General features: G+C 38.1%; 1 protein-coding gene across 1 annotated transcript in view; it reads left to right on the top strand.

The window, feature by feature from the left end:
* LOC138758673 (signal peptide peptidase-like 2B) overlaps positions 1-22,313 on the top strand; it is a 59,622-nt gene extending 37,309 nt beyond the window's left edge. The window contains 7 exon segments of the mRNA XM_069927959.1: positions 2,067-2,141; positions 10,911-10,973; positions 12,004-12,103; positions 12,459-12,536; positions 14,063-14,223; positions 16,584-16,643; positions 17,026-22,313. Of these exon segments, the coding sequence (XP_069784060.1) occupies positions 2,067-2,141; positions 10,911-10,973; positions 12,004-12,103; positions 12,459-12,536; positions 14,063-14,223; positions 16,584-16,643; positions 17,026-17,220 (732 nt within the window). The 3' untranslated portion in view covers positions 17,221-22,313.
* Positions 22,314-23,531: the final 1,218 nt, after the last annotated feature.

Below are 23,531 nucleotides of genomic sequence, written 5' to 3'. Positions count from 1 at the left end.
ATCCCTTTGCCATAAGTGCTCTGTGATTAGTAAGGGATTGCTTAAGGTGGTATGTGAGTGGAAAGAAAAAGGTTTGAAAACCACTTGTTTCAATCGTATCTAATTGACTCGTTAAGTCCACTGTTTCATAATTCCAAAGGAAATGGGCCAGTGACAATTTTTTTCAAGCAAAATATTTCAGGAACAATTGGGTCTTGAGAACAGTGGTTCTCAACCTTCCCTACCCACTCACATACCACCTTAAGCAATCCCTTACTAATCACAGAGCCTTGATGGCATAGGGATTCCCTAAGGTTTCATGTGAGTGGAAAGTAAAAGGTTGAAAACCACAGCTCTGAGTGTTTTAATTTTCCCATTATTTTTTTAAAACAACTTTTAAAAGGAAACAGGTAGATGGAATAAATTTACATAGGAATTTAGATTTGTGTTAAATACACACAAAATTAATGTTCCTCCCACATATCTTCCAACACGCATTCCTTTGTTTTAGTTACACCTTTGTAGAATTTTGTTCAAATCTCTCTATTCATTTTTTTTGCTCCCTTTAAATTTGTTCCCTTTAAATTTGTTCCCTCTCTCTGTTCTTTCATCTGGGAGAAGGGAAGCTTCCACAATGTAACGTAATCCTTCTAAATCTTGAAGACCTCTGTCAAATTATGTTGCAGTGAAAAAATGATCCCCACTGTTTTTAATAGTAATTTTTTTCATTTTGTTATCGTTCAACATTGGAGACCATTCAGTCCATCAAAGCTATGATTCCTAAAACATCAAGCATTCCATTCCTCTTATTTTCCTGTTGCCTATTCCATTCACAACCCATCAATCACCATGATTCTGTTGCCACCCACCTACATCAGGAATAACTTACAGTAGCCAATTAACCTATCCAACTTGTGACATGGACAGAATACAGAGCACCCGGATAAACCCCACCATGGAAGTCTCTGAACAACTTAGATGTAATTTGTGATAACATTCCTTTTTGCTTTGCAGTTGTATTGTTAAAATACTGCGCACAAAAAAAAATCAGTTTTTTTTTAAAAGATCTGTGAACAACATTTTCAATTGTATGAATACAGTATAGGTTTATTTATAATCCTAGGATTACAATATCCTCATTATATGTATAGGAAACATTGTCTTAATAATTAAGTCTTTTGCTTTTTAAATTTTTTCTTGTGCGTTTGGTTTCAAGTGTCATTGAATATGTTTGGTTTAAAAAGTTTTAAATCCTAAAATTCAGACGAAATGTTAGTTTTCAACTTGCATTTGGTATATGCTTCATTGAGTTAATAATTAATATGTTAAATTTAATTTTGACAGATTTTCAAGTAACCAGTTTGTTTAAGTGCCCCTAGATTAGTAAAAATCAGCCAAGGTTCCCCTTCTTGGCTGAAGCTGGGTGGGTGGTTCTGCTCTGTAGCTGTAGAATGGCTGGATTCAAGATTGACTGTACTTTTCTCACAGACCTGGCAGCATTTGCCATCTAAGATTACACAGTCCAAATAGCCACCTGGCTTTAGCATTATACAGGCCTGAGCTAGGAGCCAGTACTTTGCGAGATGCTCCTTGCAAGGGAACTGTGGTTCAAAATAATAAACAAAGGGTCAATGTTTTTTTAAAATCAATGTTATACAAAGTTCGTTTCTTTTTATTGTCACCTAATAATTAATAAAAATGTAACATTCATTTTTTCTGCCTTGAGGCAAACAGTTGCCATGACCATTCCCCATCACCCCGAACAATAAGAGAACCAGAAGAGAGTCCCTTTAGAAACATGAAGATTCCATGGATTTGCCACCAATGTTCCCAGAGCCTCTGCAGCTCACTTTGTTTCAGCAATAGACTCGACACATTGATTTGAATTTGCTGACTGTATATAGAACATGTTGATAGTTGGTCTAATGTTGAAAGTCATTAAGAAGTTCTTGAACTTTATCGTAGGTTATATCTCAATTGTTATTTGGTGGCAAAATGTCCAATCTCACACATCAGACTCTCTATCGTTTGTGTTTAGCTCCCATTATTAACTGCTTAGTTAAATGGAGTTGTTTGTTTTATCCTAGGCTTGCACATTACTGCTGGTGGTTCTCTTTGTGTACGATATTTTCTTTGTCTTTGTTACTCCGTTTCTCACTCAGGTAAGATGAAAGCGTCGCCGTGTCATCCATAATCTTAGCAGAAAATAAGTTAAGACTTTTTTCAACAGTCTATGTAGGCCTTTGCTTCAGCAACACCAACACAGTAGTGAGTTAACAGCAACCAGAGGTCAAATTTTGGAACAGTACTTTTCTTTTTATATTTAAAAAAAACATTGCCACAAAGCCAATCTCACAGGATTCAACACTCTTCTCCTGCATTTTCTATGCTCCACTAGTGATTAAAAGGACAAAGGGATTGCTAAAACCAAAATCAAGTTGAAGGGTATATAAATCATGAGCATGAACGAGTGTCAAGTTCTTATCAATCTACCAATGTGTATGTAGCCTTCTAACTGTCATTGAAAGGGTAGTATAGGCTTGAGGAGTCACGTGATGGAGTAGTGGCCGGACGGTGAACTCCAGCCTTCTCCAGAAAAGTCGGGAAAAACAAAGGAAAACACAAAGGCACAGAAATAAAAGTTAAAGAAAGGTGAGTATAAAGGTGGAAAGAAGATGGCGACAAAAAAAGAAAAATCAAAATCAACGATAAGAAGAGAGGAAGAGAAGACAACGGAGGAAGAAGGAGAAGGCCTTACCTGTTCGAAGAGGCCCGCTGTGGAGAGAGAAGCCCGCTTCCTCAGAAATTGGACTACAAAAATGGCTCGCTGAGCCGAGTAAAAGTGCGCAACCGCGAGGAGTCGCGCATGCGCGATGCGCATGAAAAAAAACACACCGACGGGAGGGGGGACCAGCTGGGGAGTCGACCTCCATAGCCGGCAATGACAGCTGCAGAACACCTGCAGCAAGAAGAGAACACAGAAGACAATGGAAACAAGAAAGAAGAGCAGAAAAGGGCAATAAAGAAACAACAGATGGCCAACCCAGAGGAAGAAGAAGAGGAAGAGTACAGTGAAATAGAAGAAGAAGGGAAAGGCAAGATAAAGGATATACTTTCTCTTGTTAGAGGATACATGGAGTCATTTAAAGAATGGCAGACACAGGAATTTAATGATTTAAGAAGAAGAATAAACAACACAGAAGAGAAAATGAACAAAATAGATATGACCTTAACAGAAATGGGAAAGAAAATGGACAAGATGGAAGAGCGGGCAGGAGCAGCAGAAATGGAGGTAGAAGACTTAAAAAAGAAATTGGAGGAATCTAATAAAAAAGCGATAGAGACACAAAAACTGTTAGCTCAAAAAATAGATATAATGGAAAATTATAACAGAAGAAATAACATAAAGATAATGGGCCTTAAGGAAGATGAAGAAGGCAAGAATATGAGGGAGTTTATAAAAGACTGGATCCCTAGGATCCTAGGATGTCCAGAACTACAGCAAGAAATGGAAATAGAAAGGGCACATAGAGCATTGGCCTCTAAACCACAACAAAAACCAAGATCTATTTTAGTAAAATTCCTAAGATATACTACAAGAGAAAAGGTACTGGAGAAGACAATGGAAAAAGTAAGAGAGGGCAACAAGCCACTGGAGTATAAAGGGCAAAAAATCTTAATTTATCCAGATATAAGTTTTGAACTCCTAAAGAAGAGAAAGGAGTTCAATACAGCAAAGGCGATTTTATGGAAGAAAGGGTATAAATTTATACTAAAGCATCCAGCGGTATTGAAAATATTTATTCCAGGAAAACAAAACAGACTATTCTCGGATCCAGAAGAAGCACGAAAATTTGCAGAACAACTACAAAATAGACGGAGAGATGAAGACGTGTAATGAGAGTAAAAATGATCACGATTGATATGTATGTGGGTAAAGAGATATAAGAGTGTATAGGTATAATGTGCATACATGAATGTATCGGTACTTAGAGGAAAATATAGATAGTATAGACAAGAATTAATAAGGGAAGGTAATGGAATAGAGAGAATAAGGAGGGATTTAAAAGAGAGACCTTTGTTACATATGAAAAGTGAAATCTTTTCTGGGGGGGGCTGGGTGGGGGGGAATAGCGGTCACTGCAAAATCAGTTGACGCTTGCAAGTGAATTCGCAAACCCAAATGGAGAGGGGAGATGTGGTTGTCCGACAAGGGATAAAGGACAACTCAGGAGGGGAAGGGGAGATTGGGGCTAAAGAAGTTATAAATAGGAGAATAAGGAAAATGTTTGATGTTTTAGGAATGTTGTCTTATAAAGGGTTTAAAATAAGAAAACAGAAATGGAAAAGGAGGAAAGGTAATGATGGAAAAACGGAAAGGGAAGATAAACAAAGTATAAAATGGCTACGTTGAACTATATGACTTTAAATATTAATGGAATACATAACCAAATTAAAAGGAAGAAACTGCTAAATTTACTGAAAAATGAAAAAATTGATATAGCATTTGTCCAAGAAACACACTTAACTGAATTGGAGCACAAGAAATTAAAGAGAGATTGGGTAGGGCATGTAACAGCAGCATCGTATAATTCAAAAGCAAGAGGAGTGGCTATATTAATTAGTAAAAATGTGCCATTTAAATAGAAGAGGAAATAATAGATCCAGCAGGGAGATATGTAATGATAAAATGTCAGATATATTCAGAGTTTTGGAATCTACTTAATGTATATTCACCTAACGAAGAAGATCAAAAGTTTATGCAAGATATCTTTTTGAAGGTAGCTAATACGCAAGGGAACATACTAATAGGAGGGGATTTCAACCTGAATTTGGATTCAAATATGGATAAAACTGGGAAAAAAATTAACAGAAAGAACAAAGTAACCAAATTCATAATTAAATCAATGCAAGAAATGCAACTTTTGGATATATGGAGGAAACAAAACCCAAAAGAAAAGGAATATTCATATTACACGGCTAGACATAAAACATACTCAAGAATAGACCTATTTTTGTTATCAACTCGTATGCAAGATAGAGTAAGAAAAACAGAATATAAAGCGAGAATGCTATTGGACCATTCACCCTTAATATTGACAGTAAAGCTAGAGGACATCCCTCCAAGAATGTATAGATGGAGATTAAACCCCATGCTACTTAAAAGACAGGATTTTAGAGAATTAATTGAAAGACAAATTAAAAAATATACTTTGAAATAAATAGGGAATCAGTGGAAGATAAGTTTATACTATGGGATGCAATGAAAGCATTCATTAGAGGACAAATAATAAGTTATGTAACCAAGATGAAGAAGGACTATAATCAGGAAACAGAGCAGTTGGAAAGGGAAATAGTAAATATAGAAAAAAAATTAGCAATGAAGGAAGATACAACTAAAAGAAGAGAATTGGCGGATAAAAAAATAAAATATGAAACATTACAAACATATAAGGTAGAGAAGAATAAAATGAAGACAAAACAGAAATATTATGAACTGGGTGAAAAAACGCACAAAATCCTAGCATTGCAGCTTAAGACAGAACAAGCTAAGAAAATGGTATTGGCATCAAGGAAAAAAGACAAACAAATTACATATAATCCAAAAGAAATTAAGGAAAACTTTAGAGAATTCTATGAACAATTATACCGAACTGAAAACGAAGGGAAAGAAGGGAAAATAGATGAATTTTTGACTAAAATTGAACTACCAAAACTACAAAAAGAGGAACAAAATAAATTAACAGAACCATTTGGAACAGTAGAAATACAAGAGATAATAAAAAAATTACCAAATAATAAGTCACCAGGAGAGGATGGACTCCCAATAGAATTCTACAAAACATTTAACGACTTATTAATTCCGCCCCTCCTGGATGTAATCAACCAGATTGATGAAACACAAAGCTTACCAGATTCATGTCTTCTTTGGCTTGGCTTCGCGGACGAAGATTTATGGAGGGGGTAAAAAGACCACGTCAGCTGCAGGCTCGTTTGTGGCTGACAAGTCCGATGCGGGACAGGCAGACACGGCTGCAGGGGAAAATTGGTGGGTTGGGGTTGGGTGTTGGGTTTTTCCTCCTTTGCCTTTTGTCAGTGAGGTGGGCTCTGCGGTCTTCTTCAAAGGAGGTTGCTGCCCGCCAAACTGTGAGGCGCCAAGATGCACGGTTTGAGGCGTTATCAGCCCACTGGCGGTGGTCAATGTGGCAGGCACCAAGAGATTTCTTTAGGCAGTCCTTGTACCTTTTCTTTGGTGCACCTCTGTCACGGTGGCCAGTGGAGAGCTCGCCATATAACACGATCTTGGGAAGGCGATGGTCCTCCATTCTGGAGACGTGACCCATCCAGCGCAGCTTGATCTTCAGCAGCGTGGACACGATGCTGTCGACCTCTGCCATCTCGAGTACTTCGACGTTAGGGATGAAAGCGCTCCAATGGATGTTGAGGATGGAGCGGAGACAACGCTGGTGGAAGCGTTCTCGGAGCCGTAGGTGGTGCCGGTAGAGGACCCATGATTCGGAGCCGAACAGGAGTGTGGGTATGACAACGGCTCTGTATACGCTTATCTTTGTGAGGTTTTTCGGATGGTTGTTTCTCCAGACTCTTTTGCGTAATCTTCCAAAGGCGCTATTTGCCTTGGTGAGTCGGTTGTCTATCTCATTGTCGATCCTTGCATCTGATGAAATGGTGCAGCCGAGATAGGTAAACTGGTTGACCGTTTTGAGTTTTGTGTGCCCGATGGAGATGTGGGGGGGCTGGTAGTCATGGTGGGGAGCTGGCTGATGGAGGACCTCAGTTTTCTTCAGGCAAACAGCAATAATTACAGTAATACTAAAACAAGGGAAAGATCCACTCTCACCAGCGTCATATAGACCAATATCTTTACTAAACACAGTTTATAAGATAATAGCTAAACTATTAGCAAACAGATTAGCAGAGCAGGTACCGAAAATGGTAAATTTAGACCAAACTGGATTTATCAAAAAAAGACGCACAACAGACAATATTTGTAAATTTATTAACTTAATTCATGCAGTAGAAGGAAATAAAGCACCTGCAGTAGCAGTTGCTTTAGACGCAGAGAAGGCCTTCGACAGAGTAGAATGGAATTATTTGTTCAAAGTATTGCAAAAATTCAGTTTACCGGAGAAGTATATTAATTGGATTAAAGCATTATATAAGGGACCGTTAGCGAAAGTGACAGTAAATGGACATGTATCAAAACAATTTAACTTAAGCAGGTCAACGCGGCAGGGATGCCCTCTATCACCTTTATTGTTTGCGTTAGCTATAGAACCACTAGCAGAATTGATAAGAATAGATAATAATATAAAAGGAATAAAAATAAAAGACAAGGAATATAAAATCAGTCTATTTGCGGACGATGTTATAGTGTACTTAACAGAACCAGAACTATCAATAAAAGAATTATATAAGAAATTGAAGGAATATGGAGAAGTGTCAGGTTACAAGATAAACGTAAATAAAAGTGAAGCAATGCCTATGAATAATGCGGATTTCTCAAAATTTAAGAAGGAATCTCCATTTAGATGGCAAATGCAGGCAATAAGATACCTAGGTGTACAAATAAACAAAAATCTCGGCCAATTATACAAACTCAATTATTATCCACTGATGAAAAAATTACAAGACGATTTAGAGCATTGGAAAGATCTACCACTAACACTAATAGGAAGGATAAACTGTATTAAAATGAAAAATTTTCCAAGGATATTATACTTATTTCAGGCATTGCCAATACAACTGACAGAAAAATTCTTCAAAGAGTTAAAGAAAATAATAAGGAAATTCTTATGGAGAGGGGGGAAACCGAGGATAGCACTGGATAAATTAACAGAAGGGTATAAACAAGGAGGCTTACAATTGCCAAACTTTAAAAATTATTATAGAGCCGCACAATTAAGATACCTATCAGATTTTTATCAAACAAGGGAAAAACCAGACTGGACGAGATTAGAATTAGACAAAATAGGGGAAAAGATACCTGAACACATATTATATAAATGGGATGAAAAATTGGTACAACATAGAAGTTCTCCAGTATTACATCATCTCCTCAATATTTGGAAGAAGATTCATGTAGAAAGAAATAAAACAAATTATCAATTACCAAAACTAATATTGACGCAAAATAAGTTACTCCCTTTTACAATAGATAACCTTTCCTTTAGAGAATGGGAAAAAAAAGGGATTAAAAGAATAGAGAATTGTTTTTCAGGAAGTAGATTCTTATCCTTTGAACAAATGAGAGATAAGTACAATATAACGGGAGATACAGCGCTGGCATATTACCAACTGAGATCCTACTTGAAAGAGAAATTAGGAAGCAATTTGAGTTTGCCAGAGGGAAGTAACCTTGAATATGTGATTACAGATACAATGTTAATCAAAAGATTTATAACAAATATGTATATTAAACTGCAAGAAAAAGAGAATGAGGAAACAAATGGTAAAACTAAACAAAAATGGGAACAAGATTTAAATATAAAGATAAAAAATGAAACATGGGAGAAATTATGTTCTGGAACGATGAGAAATACAACAAATACGAGGCTACGTATGATACAATATAACTGGCTACACAGACTATACATTACACCTCAAAAGTTAAATAAATGGGACCCAACAGTATCTGATAGATGTTTTCGATGTAAAAAAGAAATGGGAACAGCAATTCATGCAATCTGGACATGTGAGAAAGTAGAAAAATTTTGGGAAGATCTCAATCAGATATTAAATAAAATATCAGAAAACAATATACCAAAGAATCCAGAGATCTTTCTCCTAAGTAACATAAAAAATAAAGAATTTGGAATTGACTTGGAAGATGCACAAAAAAGATTTGTTAAGATAGCCCTAGCCGTAGCAAAAAAATGTATTATGTCAACCTGGAAATTGGAAGATAATCTGAAAATACAACAATGGTATATAGAAATGAATAAATGTATTCCATTAGAAAAAATTACATATAGTTTAAGAAATAATATTGAAATATTCAAACAAATATGGGAGCCTTACATTAAATACAATAGCAAAAACCTACTGGGGACAATCATTACCTAAGTTGATGGAAGGAGAAGGAAAGAAAAGAATGGACTCAGTAGAATTTCTGGTGTATTTTTGTTGAATGACAACATTATCTGACTGGTTTAATGTAACCTAGATTGTATACCTAAAATGGATGGGAGGGGGGGTGGTGGGGGGGTGGCTTGGGAGGAGGGAGGAGGGAGGAGGGAGGGGGGGGAGAAAAAGTCACTGTATATGTGTGAAAAAGAAAAAGTGTGTAGCATGGCTAATGTGATTTATGGTGTGAAAAATAAAAAAATTTAAAAAAAAAGAAAGGGTAGTATAGGCTTGTGGGAACAATGAAAATTTGGGAGACTCAGTGGGTCAGGAGAGAAATGGTCAGTTAACATTTTGGATCAGGACCCTTTTGGGACTACATTGGGAAGGAGAGATAGCAAGCATAAAAAAGATGGGTGCTAGTGAGAGGCCAAGAGTTGATAGGATACTGGGCAAATGAAGAATATAGAGGTTCAAGAGATGGGTAGATGAAGTGACCACTGGGGATGCAAGGTGGGTTTAGAAAAGTAGAACAGGGGCAGATAAAGGACAGATTGAATCTGGGACAGGATTAGGGTCGTGCTCAGTAATGGGTCATGTATTTAAGATGATTGGTGGAAAGATTGGAGAGAAATTTGAGGAAAAAAAATTCATTCAGCCAGTGGTGAGGGTGAAGATCAGTGACTTGCAGCGTGCAATGTTGATGGAGGCAGAAACTCGCACCAAATCTTAAATGCACACCCAGGTATTTGTTAAGAGTCATAACTTGCAGGACAATGAGCCATGGGATGGAAAGTAGAGAGTTCATCCAAAGTTCATTTATTTTTGGCTGAGGTAGTCATTGTCCCAAGTGGCCTCCAGCACATTAAGTTCCTCTGGCTCATTAAAGGCTTCAGTGCAACTCACTGGGTGAGTGGGAACAAAGAAAATTTGGGAGACTCGGTGCAACTCAGAGGTGAACGCCTTGTGTGGGTCTCGGGTCACAGAAAAGCCGTTAGCAAATGTCTTTCATTTGAGGATGCAGATCTGAGCTTTCCTAAAAATAAAATACAGCAGATGTAGGAAATCTGAAACAAAAGCAAAAAAAAAAAATCTGGAAATAGCAGACCAGGCAGCATCTGGGGTTCTGTCTTCTTTGGCATGGCTTCGCGGACGAAGATTTATGGAGGGGGTAAAAAGTCCACGTCAGCTGCAGGCTCGTTTGTGGCTGACAAGTCCGATGCGGGACAGGCAGACACGGTTGCAGCGGTTGCAGGGGAAAATTGGTTGGTTGGGGTTGGGTGTTGGGTTTTTCCTCCTTTGCCTTTTGTCAGTGAGGTGGACTCTGCGGTCTTCTTCAAAGGAGGTTGCTGCCCGCCAAACTGTGAGGCGCCAAGATGCACGGTTTGAGGCGTTATCTGCCCACTGGCGGTGGTCAATGTGGCAGGCACCAAGAGATTTCTTTAGGCAGTCCTTGTACCTTTTCTTTGCATAAATAAAATCATATTTCTCTGCGATCTTCATTTCTAACTTTCCTTAGTTATGATGAATTGTAATGAACTGTAAACATCAACTCTGCCTCTCTAGCCACTAACGATGTCTGACAGTTTGAAAATTTTGATTTTATTTGATCTTTCCAAACATCTTGTAGTTGCTTACAAGCAGGAATTTAAATTTCAGGCCTCTGGAATGCTAGCCCAGTAACATAATCATGAGACCATTCTTCCTGGGTTGTTGGGGATTGGGGTGGAAAATAGGTTCATTAAAAATATTTTATTTTCCACCATCAGTGTCCTGAGACTTCTGACGGGCACGTTTAACTTTTGAAGTAAAGACACCTTTCTAAAGAGTGAGCTTCTGTGTTTCAGAGTGGAGAGAGTATCATGGTGGAAGTAGCTGCTGGTCCTTCACATTTCTCCACACATGAGAAGGTATGCTGGAAAAGAGACTGTCAAATATTCCCTGTTAAAATTTCTGTTGAGTTCTCTTGTGGTGGTTCCATACAAAAGTTGCAATAAATAATATCTTCATTAAAATTTTCCCCATTCTACTTTATTTTTGGTAGCTTCATAATCTGCTCCATTTCTGCTTATCATTGACTGGACCCAATCCTACCTTCCCAATCCAACTCCGAAACTTTTATATTTATGCTTTATTCTTCATATGAATTGTTTATTTTTGCTAGAAACACTTTAAACTCGCCTGGGACTGCTGTACAAATGTACATTTTGGATACTCTGCTTTAAAAGGTAGCCTGTTGGAATGGGAGTCACATTGCTGTGATTTCCCATAATCCTGCTCAAAGTTTTTGCCTCTTGCTTCCTGTGTTGTAATGTCACAAAAGTATTATCACATTTGTGTATTTGGTGTGTAGACTACTTATTTTATGCGCAAGGACTTAACCTGCAGTGGTTTGATCTTCCTCTTTAACATGAAACCAAATCTCATGCCTTTAATCATCTTATTAATGGAGCCACAACAAATTCTGTATTCCACTTTGTTTTTCTTGCCAGATCCCAACTTAATTTGGAGATTCCCAAGCAGCACCAGAAATCTTGCTAAATAATCCCCCCAAATCAGTGGAGTAGATCAAATGCTGATCTACATTGTGTGTGGAATATTACAATATTAGATTTTCATGAATTTTGTGCTATTTTGTGTGTGTGCCAATTGACCTGAGTGACTTCCTCTTCAAAGGTTCATTAATGTTTTGTGGGGCTCATTACTGATGTTCGTGTTTAGTAGGAGTCTTCTTGAACAATCTAAACTCGCCCTGATTCTATTTTTCCATATTAATTCCTAATTGACATAATTGATCTGATGCATGTTTTCAACTCTACAATTGTGTAACTCTGGGTACATAAGAAATTAAATTAAATTTTTTAGTGCCAAGTAGTTTCCTTCTCTTCAGTTAAATGAAATGATTCGTTATCTTACTGAGACTGATCCTTTCATCTTCAGCTCCCAATGGTACTGAAGGTGCCCCGGTTAAATTCCTCTCCTCTGGCGCTCTGTAACAGACCGTTCTCCCTCCTTGGCTTTGGTGATGTTTTAATACCAGGTAAGTACACTCTGTTCATCTGAACCCAGACATCTCATTTGTTTGAATAAAATGAAAAACTGGTTTTGATTTTTAATTTCTAGAGTTTTTTTCATTTCCTTGTAAATGATCATTCTTTTGAATAGAGCTGCTGTATATCAAGCACTTCTTGCTCAGGTGTAGAAACAGTGATTCATTACCACACTTTATCTTTCAAATAAAGGTGTGGAATTTTTTTTTTAAATCACTTGCTCTTTTAAAAAAAATCTGTGCTTCATACTGAAATTATTTTGATCTTTTATTGTAAATTAAAAGTTGTAATTTCTTTCTTTGTCCAAAACTGCAAGTCACACCATCTGCTATACCTTCCTCATAGGAATGTTGGTAGCATACTGCCACAGGTTTGATATTCAGGTGCAGACCTCAAGGATCTACTTTGTGGCTTGCACTATCGGTAGGTGCCATCATTTATTTTCACATGACTACAAAAAAAGTGGTAGGACAAGAGAAGAAAATAAAATTCTGGGGAGAGCACTTAAAAAGAAGCTGTTGATTAATTATCGCAAACAATCGATTCTTCATTGCTGTAAGAACTAAGAAATCGGAGTAGGAGTAGGCCATCCGGTCTGTCGAGCCTGCTCCACCAATCAATGATAAACCTTACAGTCCTTGGTTAATATATTTTTGGATATGATAATTACCAGTAAGAGCAGCATCTGTTATTTCTCTTGAAATAGTGACAATATCACTGCCTTAATCTGTTGCAGTCCTTTTTTTTTTAAATTTAGACGTACAGCACAGTAATAGGGCCCTTTTGGGTCACAATCCCGTGCCACCCAATTAACCTACAAACCACGCCCACCCCCCCCCCCCCCCAGCACCCGTATGTTTTTTGAACACTGGGTGAAAATGGGAGCACCCAGAGGATACCAATGCTGACATGGGATTACGTACAAACTCCTTACAGCATGGGATTCGAACCCCAGTCCTGGTTGCTGGCACTGTAACAGTGTTCTGCTAACCGCTACACTAACCATACCACTCCTGGGATTTAGACCCAATGAAGGACCCGTGCTTATATTTCCATCAGGGTGGTGTGGATGGAGTTAACCTTGGGGTTGAATTATGTAGGAGTGGACTGGTTTCCAGGATGATTCACTAATTTATTTTTTGTTTGTCCAAGTGATTGATAGTTTTATCAGCTGGGCTGCTTCATGTCAATATTTGGAGTGGGACTGTTGAGACAACTGGTACTTAATAATGAGGACATTTAAACAAATTGCGATGAAATATGCATTGGACAGAAGTATTTAAATCTTGGCTTAGATAGACATTTAGATAGAAGTCTCGATTCAATGGGTAGTTTGTCCTCAACCACGCTAATCAGTGGAGATAAAAGAAACCAGGAATGCAGAAAATGCTGAAATATACAGAGTGAATAGTATCTGGGAAAGAAAAGAGTTTTTGATGTTTTGGGTGGGGTCTCTTGTTGTTGTTGTTGACGTAATGCTTCCTTTGTATCTGATGAAACCAGGAGTAGGGGGTCAGGTATTCCAAACTGAACCTACTAATTACTTTCAAGAGATTAGTTAACAACTGTAATAAGGGCTTTTAGCCAAATAGAGAGAGGTTCAAAGTTGGTGTTCTGCTGTCATTTTGCCACGTATAGACAAGCAGAAAAATGGAAATAAATCACACTCAAAAATGGACAGGAAAATGATAGAATGGGAATGAAATCCACAAGTAGAATCTAGAGGGAAATTTGTAATTTCATTTGAATTTCATGGAATTTATAGAGGTCAGATTCCTCCCCAAATGGAGGAAGAGAGATTCTAGTTTATGGAAAGTGTTAAATTGTGCTTTATTAAGAGAGTCAGTCAGTACAGTCGTGAGAGAATACTTTTGTTTTTAATTCCTTCAAATTCTTATGTATGCAATTGTGTGTTGTTCATTCCAATTTTTTTGCATTTTGCTCCTCAGCTTATGGCATTGGTCTTCTCATCACTTTTGTTGCTCTGGCCCTGTTGCAGACAGGTCAGCCAGCACTCCTGTACCTGGTCCCATGCACTCTGATTACGAGCATCAGTGTGGCTTGCTGGCGCAAGGAGGTGGCAATGTTCTGGAGTGGAAGTGGATTTGCGGTGAATACCAGTTTCATATGAGTGCCTAGAAGGATTTTATACCCCCTTCCCAAAATGTAATAATAAAGTTGAGTAAATTTGCAGTTCTACAATCATGTAATTCAGTCTTGGACTTAATCCAGAGTTTAAGAATTAAATGAAACCAACTTTCTTTGGAATCATTGCATCACCCCCCCACCAAAAAAAAAACCTTTTATGATTAATTATAATTTAATATCCAATATACTTTTAAGGAGGAAAGATTAAGAACATTACTTGAATCACAAATCAAGCTGTTGTCTTCTGGCTTTTCATCAAGCCATGGACTTGATCGAGCAAGGAGTCTTTTTTGCCTTTATTCCCTGTTGCCAGCACTAAACCGTCCATGAAAGGAACAACATGGGTCAGCCACAAGTGGAAAGTTCCCTTTGCACTGCTCCCAAGACATTCCCAGGAAAATATGACAAGTTTGATCAAATTAAAATCTCCCCATTTGTCCTAACCTTAACTTTCAAAAGAGCATTTCACATAACACAGCAAGTTCTCCCTCAACTAACAGTAGATTGAACTGATGTCTATAGTTTAATGTGTGTAAATTGTTTTTAAATAATGTTTTGATTTGAATTGTTTTTAAATGAAAGTATGAAACTTGATGTTTTTTTAAGTGATTTTTCAATTCTTGGAAGCCTACATCAGTTTTTAAAAGTTTGGTTTTTTAATTGGTTCTTTACCAGCCTTGAGGGCAGTGCTGTTATGTGTCTCCAAACAATGTTTATCATTTGCTTCTTGACCAACTGGTAAAACCCTGGGGTTGAGGTTGAATAGGGGACAAAGTTTCCTATTTCCATGATAAGCTCACGTAGCGATGCCAAACCAGTGGTTTCAGAGCCCCAGGACACTGTCAATACTCATCATTCAGACTCTCCCACTAATGAAACCAGGACCTGATGACAGTTAATTTCACAGCATTGACTAATCTTGCAGGCTAAAGCCCTATTGGGGGACCTAATTGAGCAAGCTCAGAATTATTGAATGCTTAGTAATACACCATTCACATCCAGTGATCACTTAAATCTTTGCTCTAATAAATTAAACCAGTACTATGTTGGTACCCCTATTGGGTGCAGCTCTGCTTCTACACTGTGCAAGCAGGAACCCTCTATTTGTTAGTGGATTATCCAACCGCTTGCTCTTAAATATGGTCATTGATTTCTTGCCATGTGTAATTTATTGATCAGGGTAAAAAATTGGACTTTGCCCAAAATTTCAGTATTCACTTTCAGGTGATTTAGAATTGTCAGTTTGTCCCATTTTGAATATTTTTTCCACCTGTTTCACACAATTCTGTTCATTTCTTTTTTAATGTCCACAGGCACAACTGAATTTTTTGTCATTTCAAGTAAATATTTTAAATTGAATTTAAATTTAGACCTACAGCATGGTAACAGGACCTTTCAGCTCTTGAGCCTGTGCTACCCAATTACATTAAATTGACCTAAAACCCCAGGATTTTTTTTTTGAAGGCTGGGTGGAAACCAGAGCACCCGGAGGAAACCCATGCAGACATGGGGAGAACATACAAACTCCTTACAGACAGCACTGGATTCTAACCTGGTTTGCTGGGGCTGTAACAGCGTTTCACTTACTGCTATGCTCACTGTGCGCCCAGATCTCTGCCGAGATCTCCCTTCTTTTCGGGAAGACCTGCACTCTGCCTCTTCCTCAAGATAAAATCTGAGAATTTACTGGTCTGTTTGATTTAGTCATTGTACTTCAAATTCAGAGTCCTGAAACAAGTCATGGAGTTTATGCTATTAAACTGTCTTATAGACCAACTGCAAAATGGTTTTAAAACTTGTTCATGACTAAAGATTGAAGGAAAAGTGAGTTCACTCAGCATGTGGTTGTGCTTCTTGTTTCAGAGATTGAGTGAGCTTGTAACCAGTGCTTGGCCAGTGGGCCGTCGCCAAGGTCAAGCTTATTATACAATTGTACAAGTAGAATTGTACAAAATGGTGTTCTTCAATCCTCGGTGTAAAAATAAGCAAACATACATTTAGGCACGGCAGACATATTTACAAGTGATTTATATGCAGTACATTTATATATTTTTTTAAAATGTTAAATTATAGTAGAGTCTCAGATTCCCACACTGCCTATGGGAAGAAGTTGATCCTCAGCCTGGAGGTTCTGGCTCAGATACTCCAGTATCTCTTTCCCGATAGGAATAGCTGGGAGATGCTATGTGCAGGGTGGTCGGGGTCCTTAACAATTTTGCTATTCAAAGGGTTTTGTGAATGCAGCAAATAAAGCCTAGGCTGCTTTTGTGTGTCTTGAGCTTTAATGAAAATATATATTCTTTCTCTTCAACCAAATTTCAGACCAGTTCACATGATGTCACCTTGCCTGTTGCTTCATCACCTCAAACAACATTGAAGTTGGTGAGTCTCACTGATTTAGTACAAGGCCAGAAACATTAACCCTTACCCAGAAATTGTTTAAAATCAGTGTAGGTTGATTACAATGTGAAGGAGTTGATGTAGTATCCTTTTTGTTCGAACTGGTGCTGTTGAGCCTTGTGCAGTGTAATCCTACATGGGCAGGTTATGCATGAATGGAATAACTAGTCCTGCAAAGCTCTATCTTGTTAAATTCCACTTCAGAATGTATCTGTGCCCTGGAAAAATAATCTACATTGGATTAATTGAGATATAACTGCAGTACTATCCACTGCTATTGCAGTTGAGTGAATCTGGATATGACTCATTCATTTAGGATTCTACTACCCTGACTAATATATATATATTAATTTGTACATTGTAGGGAGAGCTCCCCTCACAGCCAATATCCTTAGCTGCTGACAACCACCCACAGGCTTGTGACAAATCAACTCCGACTGCTCTTCAGCATGAAGGGGAAGCTCTGACCACTCCTCCAGCACGACCCATCAATGAAAATGAAGCTGAATCCAGTGAGAACTTTCTACCAAACGATGGGATGAGCCAATCTTATCACTGACAGTGTACTTTGATGTGATTGTTAAACATGCTTATAGTTGGTTTATATACAACAAAATAGATCAGTATTGCAGATGTTAGCTGAAGGAATGCCCACTGAGACTTTTCTCCCAAATGATCTCCTCCCAAACGATTCCACTTCCCACAATTGATGTCAGCTCCCAATGACCTGACTCGAGCTGTTTGTATTTTCAAAGCTGACAGCACCAGGGATTCAACATCTACCATCTTTCTAAGTCTTAAAGTAACAAAATTTTCATTGTAAAAACGACTTGTCAGAAAAGAACATTGTCATTGCCACATCTCGTGTTCGTTTAAGGCAGCAATGTGCAGGCTTTCAAGTCATTGAGATGCAATTTAATGTATTCCTTCTTGACATAAGCAACAAACTACTTAACCAGAAATGGGTTTGCAAGACGGAACCATTTCTCCAGCTTACTAGGATGCATACTAAAGATGGGTGCAAGAAGTAAGTCTCCGCAAATAACAATGTCTCTGATAAACTGAGAATTTCTAGCAGACATCTTATTGAGGAGAAGGTGTCCATAGTAATCACTGAACTATTATGTGGGTAGATGGTGAGTTTAGAATCTAGAGCTGGCTGACCTGATCACTTTGTTTAATTGAATATAGTATCGTTGTTGGGGCTGTTTATCTGAAGTCACATTTATGGCACAGTTGCATTAGGAATGTACAAATTTATGTTCAAAGTTCATGAACAGAACACACAACAAACAGTGTAATGCAACCATAGAACCAGATCAGATAAGTTTCCATGCCCACACAGCTTCTTCACATACTTTTTTTCCTATCTTAGTATTTTCCTTCCTCCCTCTTGCTAATTACTGATGAAGTATTTATTCCCAGTGACTATTGAGAACTCTAGCATATTTCATCTCTGTCCTGAATGGTCAAGCACTTATTATGATATTGATTTGAAACCCAACAGTTTGGGAAAACATCTTTCTTTCTTCTATCAAGCTCCAGGAATTTTGTGATTCAATAAGATCATGTCACTTATGGATAATGAATGAACCAGATCCTGGCTGATGTTTCCCTTTATAACATTTTGAGCAGAATAATTGATCAAAGCTGAAATTAGCTTTAAACACACTTGTTTTCGATTGAGTAATTGGTCATGAACCAGATGGATGGTTCTGTAAACGGTCCAAATTCAACATTATTAATTACTGAATGCAAATCTCTCTGTTCTTTCAGAGCTAGCAGATAAATGGTAAGAGTTAGTAAAATATGTTTTAGTTTAAAATGGGAAAAGAAATTATTTCAAACCTATCTATTTATGCCATAGCGACTTGAATTAAGCCGTGGATGGGCATCTCTAATCTCTAGTAAGCAGTGGTCTGAGGTTGAAAAATTGTCAATCATGGAAAAGCCCCTTCATTCCTCCCAGTCTGTGCCAACTATTAAACTCTCTCTTAAACATACTACCACCATTTTTCCTCCCCACGATTCTGCCACTCGTTGACATCCTCGGTGCAACGTGGTGGTCACTTGGTCTTTCAACCCATTACATCTTTCAGATATGGGATAAAACTGGAATACCTGGAGAAATCCATGCTGTCACAGAGAGAATGTGCAAACTCCACACAGACAGCAACAGGGATCAGGATTGAACCCAGGTCACTGGAGCTGTGAGGCAGCAGCTCTTCCAGCTGCACCATTGTCCCACCAATCTGATCTGTCAATCAGCTAACAAGTCACATGTTGATTGGTTTTGTTTGAGACCAAGGTCTAAGAGCATGTAAATGTGGCTCTTTACATACTGCTACTTTTTTATATTTAGAATTTTAGATTGAAACTGGATTTCTCTTGTTGCTACAGCTTTTGTTGAAGTTTTGTTGGTTGAATTCTGAATCAAATTAACCTTCATGTCACCTTTATACCACAACATCTAATATTCAGCCTGGGCAATCTCTAACCAGATGGCATTAACCTCCATTTTCCATTGGGGCGCCTCCCTTGTCTCTCTCTCTCTCTCTCTCTCCCAGTCCCTCTGTCTTTTTCCCTCCAGCTCCGCTCCCCCTTCCCTCTCTATTCAGTGAGCTATCCTCTCCCCTGATCACTTCTCAGCTATTTTTTTCTTCTGCCCTTCACCCATATCCACCTATGATCTCTTGTCTGTTGGGCTGTACACCTCCCTTGCCACTTTTTTCCTCCTCTTCCCCCCCCCCCCCCCCCCCACTCCACCTCCCCAGCCCCACTTTTTTTATTTCCAGAACCTGGCTTTTTTTGCTCATACTTGACGAAGGGCCAAAGCAGGAAGCTTTTTTCCCCTTTTGCTTCCAATGGGTGTTGCGTGACCTGCTGAGTTTCTCCAGCGCTTTTGTGTACTGCACAACCTTCATGTCATCTTGTTTCTTAATGTTTTTTAGAGTCATAACAAGTTTGAGGTGGAGAATTCCAGATTTACAACTGTTTTAGAGAAAAAAAATCAATTCAGTCATAACTTGCAGACTACTGTACTTTCCCTGAGATGGCCCTTAGATTTTAATACTTTAGAATGAGGCTAAGGTATCTTTGTCTCTAACTTGTCATTCTTTCAGAATCTTGTGTGTCTCATTGGGATCACCTCTCTATTGAGTTCCAGTGAATATAAGTAAATTTCATTCGATTTGTCCTCGTAGAAAAGACTCAATATCCGAAATTTTCTGCACTTCATTAACTTGAGCAACCATATTCTCCTCAAGGAGCTATCAGAGCCCAACACAATACTCCAAGTGAAGCCTCACTGAAGTCCATTACAGTCTAGCAAGCTTTTCTTATTTTGTGTTCCCAGCTCTATCAATAGAGAGCAATGTACTATTTGCCTTCCAAATTCCAAAGTGCTGTACCTGTGCTTTTCTTCCCCTCAGGAAACATTTATTAGTTCCTTAACTTGTATTTTTTTTTTCCTTTCTCTAAGGCTGTATACCCTTGCGCTTTCCTGCATTGCCATCTTCAGCCATCTATACCATATCCTCCTTCCATTTTCTATCTGAGACTTTGTATAAATTGTGAAGATTAAGTCGAGAGTTCAGTACTGACCCCTGTGGCATCTCAGTGATAAAGAAGCTTCCAACCTGAAAACTACTTATCTGCAGTTTTCTAGTTTCCTACTTTCTTATCAAATGTGTTAATCCCACCTTGCCACATGCCTCCCATGGTAAATGTTTTACAGTTGCAGTTAGTGAGGTGGAGGGTGCGATATTGTCTATTGTCCTTCATAGCTAACAATGGCAACAACTATCTAGTGATGAGGCCTCATCCATCATCGATCAGTGTGAGCTGTTGCCTGCATTCCTGAATACCAGTCATGTTTTGGTCGAAAACTAAAAAAGTTTCATGACGTCTTCCCTGGATTGTCAGTCACAGAGAAAATCTTGTTGAATTTCCCAATGCAACTAAACAGGATTTCAACGAAAAAGATGAATACAGCCCTGTGGAAAATTAGATCATTTCAGATATTGGAACTTTATGCCCCCTCAAGGTTAATGGAAAATAAGTTCTGTGCCACTTTGACTTGGTTGAAGAATCTCCAGTAGAATACATGTTAAACTGATTGACCTCATTTCTGGAAGCAGAACAACTTTGAAGTATTCATGGCTGATCTCCATCTCCATGCCAGTGAAGTGGGTTAAGTTTCATTAGTTTTGATTATTTGAGGGTTAGTTTTAATTTTGATGAGTTCCTACATTTGAGTTGTCTGGTTGCAACGAGTTGTCTTGTGCTTGTCACATACAGTAATTATCTCAGAATATAAAATGGTTTCCAAGCATCATGAGACATTCTTAATCATCTTGAACTGGTGCAATTAAATTTCAAAATCCCTGATGCATTGAACATATTTTTTTACCCCAAGAGATGAACATTTAGTTCAAAAATTCCAATAAGTTGAAAATGCTGGGAATCCTTGAAGTTATCAAAAGTTTGATGGGATAAAATTTCAGAAAATAACAGCCAGTGCAAGAACAAAAGATTAAATATATTTTCCATCTATTTAATACAATTGTTCTTTCAAGAACATGCCTGATAGCAGCATTCAAAATCAGCATCTTTGACAAAAATAATTTTTTTTAAAAAAGTGACTGTGTATAATTCACCAGCAGGAAATAAAAGGAATATTCCTTTTAGATTCTACATTATCCCCTTGTTACATGGCGCTCTAAATTAGATAGGCAGTTGAAAATTAATTTAAGAATAAAGCTGTGGCTTTAATTACTGTTTTTGAAAATTGTGCAATAACTAAGTCAAAACTCTCAATGATCTAGTTATAGTCTAATATATTATTGGGCAGGTTCCTTGGTCAAACTTGTCCACGCTGACCAAGATGGCATTCAGGGCTAATCCCATTTGGTTCATTATCCCTCGGAGCCCTTCCTATCTATATATCTATCCAAATGTCAAAATCTTACCCACTTCTGCAGTTTCCTCTGGCAACTGGTTCTAGATGTGGTCCACCCTCTGGGTTGTTCCTTCAACAAAAACACTAATGGAAAAGTAAAGACTAAACTTCCCTGAAGAGTGAACAAGAGTCTCTTAAAATCACTCTCAACAATTTATCCCAAGATAACGACACATAATGGTAAGATTGAGCCTAAAGTTTTACTTGTTTTCTGATCAGTGGTTCTCAACCTTTTTCTTTCTACTCACATCCCACTTTAAGTAATCCCTATGCTATAAGTGCTCTGTGATTAATAAGGGATTGCTTAAGGTGGCATATGAGTGGGCTGAGAATCACAACTGCCCAGTTGTAACTGAAATATTTTGCTTGAGAAAAATTCTCATTGGCCCATTTCCTTTGGAGTTTTGAAACCATGCACATAATGAGTCAGTTTGGTACAATTAAAACAGTGGTTGGTTATCAAACTTTTTCTTTCCACCCACATATCACCTTAACCAATCCTTTACTAATCACAGAGCACTTATGGCATAGGAATTACTTAAAGTGGTATGTGAGTGGGAAAAAAATTGAGAACCACTGTCCTACATTAACATACATGGTACTGATTCCTGTAAAATAGTTTTTTTTTCTTTATATTAAAAAATCATGTTGTTGTGAATTATGATTTCCAAATAAAGTTTTGATAGTTTAAAGAGTACTCTCTTTAATTCCACTGTGCTGTGTTGATTTGCATCACATATTTGTCTTCAGTGAAAGGATAGGGGAGCTGTGGTGGAGAAGGGGTTAAAAATAGCCTAGATTACTATCCATTATTGATCCCTGTCGGAATCTGTAAATAGACATTTGGTTAGGCATATTCCAATTCCCTGCTAATGCTTGTTTGTGAAGAATTAATTTGTCAATACAAGATATATTAAGAGAAAAAAATAGCAAGACAATTTTTTAAAAATTGCATGAGCCTGCACCAATGTAACCAATTAACCTACTAACCCCATACTAGAGCACCTGGAGGTAATCCACACGATTATGGGGAGACCGTTTAAAAACTCCTACCAGACAGCAGCAGATTTGGACTTGGCTCCTTGGCACTGTAATAGCTTTGGACTAATCACTATCTCTGCTGCCCCATATTGAAAAGTGCAGAGGAATCCTCAGGTGCATGCCTCTGAGGGAGGTACAAAAGCTTGATAGAGGGCACTCTTAATTTGGTGAGGCATAGAATATAAGAGCAGGTAGGGCTTTTCTCAAATTGCTAAATACACTAGTTAGGCTACAACTAGAGTATCAAGCACAGCTTTAGTTACCTGATCATTCGGAAGAATGAGAGAGCACAGCAGAGGATATAGGAGAAGAAATTTCCAAGATGTTGACAGGACTGAAGAATAACAGTTATGAAGAGAGGTTGATTGCTAGAGCTGTCTGCTTTAACCAAGGAAGATGTAATTGAAGTGCGTAATACTGAAAGGTTTGGACAGAATGAACAGTAAAAATCTATTTCCCTTTGCAAACGGGACTATGATATGAACTATATATTTAAAGTAGAAGGTCGTGGAAAGTTGAAGGGATAAACCTTCCCCAGAAAAATCCTATGGATCTGAAAAGTGGAGCCATAAACCCTTATTTATTTAAAGCACCCCAAAATAATCCTAGTTCTGTAACTTGGGTCCAAGTTGTGAGTTGGAAAGTGGGATTAGAAAGGGGCGACACAGTTGGCATTTGATCGGGACCGGGGTTCGAATCCCATGCTGTCTGTGAGGAGTTTGTACATTCTCCCTGTGTCTGCGTGGGTTTCTCTGGGGGCTCTGATTTCTTCCCATTGTTTAAAATGTACTGGGAGTGTAGGTTAATTGTTTGTGAATTGGGCAACATGGATTTGTGGGCTGAAATTCATAGGCCGTATTGTATTTTTA

The sequence above is a fragment of the Narcine bancroftii genome, chromosome 3 (genome assembly GCF_036971445.1).
Source record: "Narcine bancroftii isolate sNarBan1 chromosome 3, sNarBan1.hap1, whole genome shotgun sequence".
Classification (NCBI taxonomy): domain Eukaryota; kingdom Metazoa; phylum Chordata; class Chondrichthyes; order Torpediniformes; family Narcinidae; genus Narcine; species Narcine bancroftii.
Note: the sequence above shows the minus strand (reverse complement) of the source record. Positions and strands in the feature narration are given on the sequence as shown.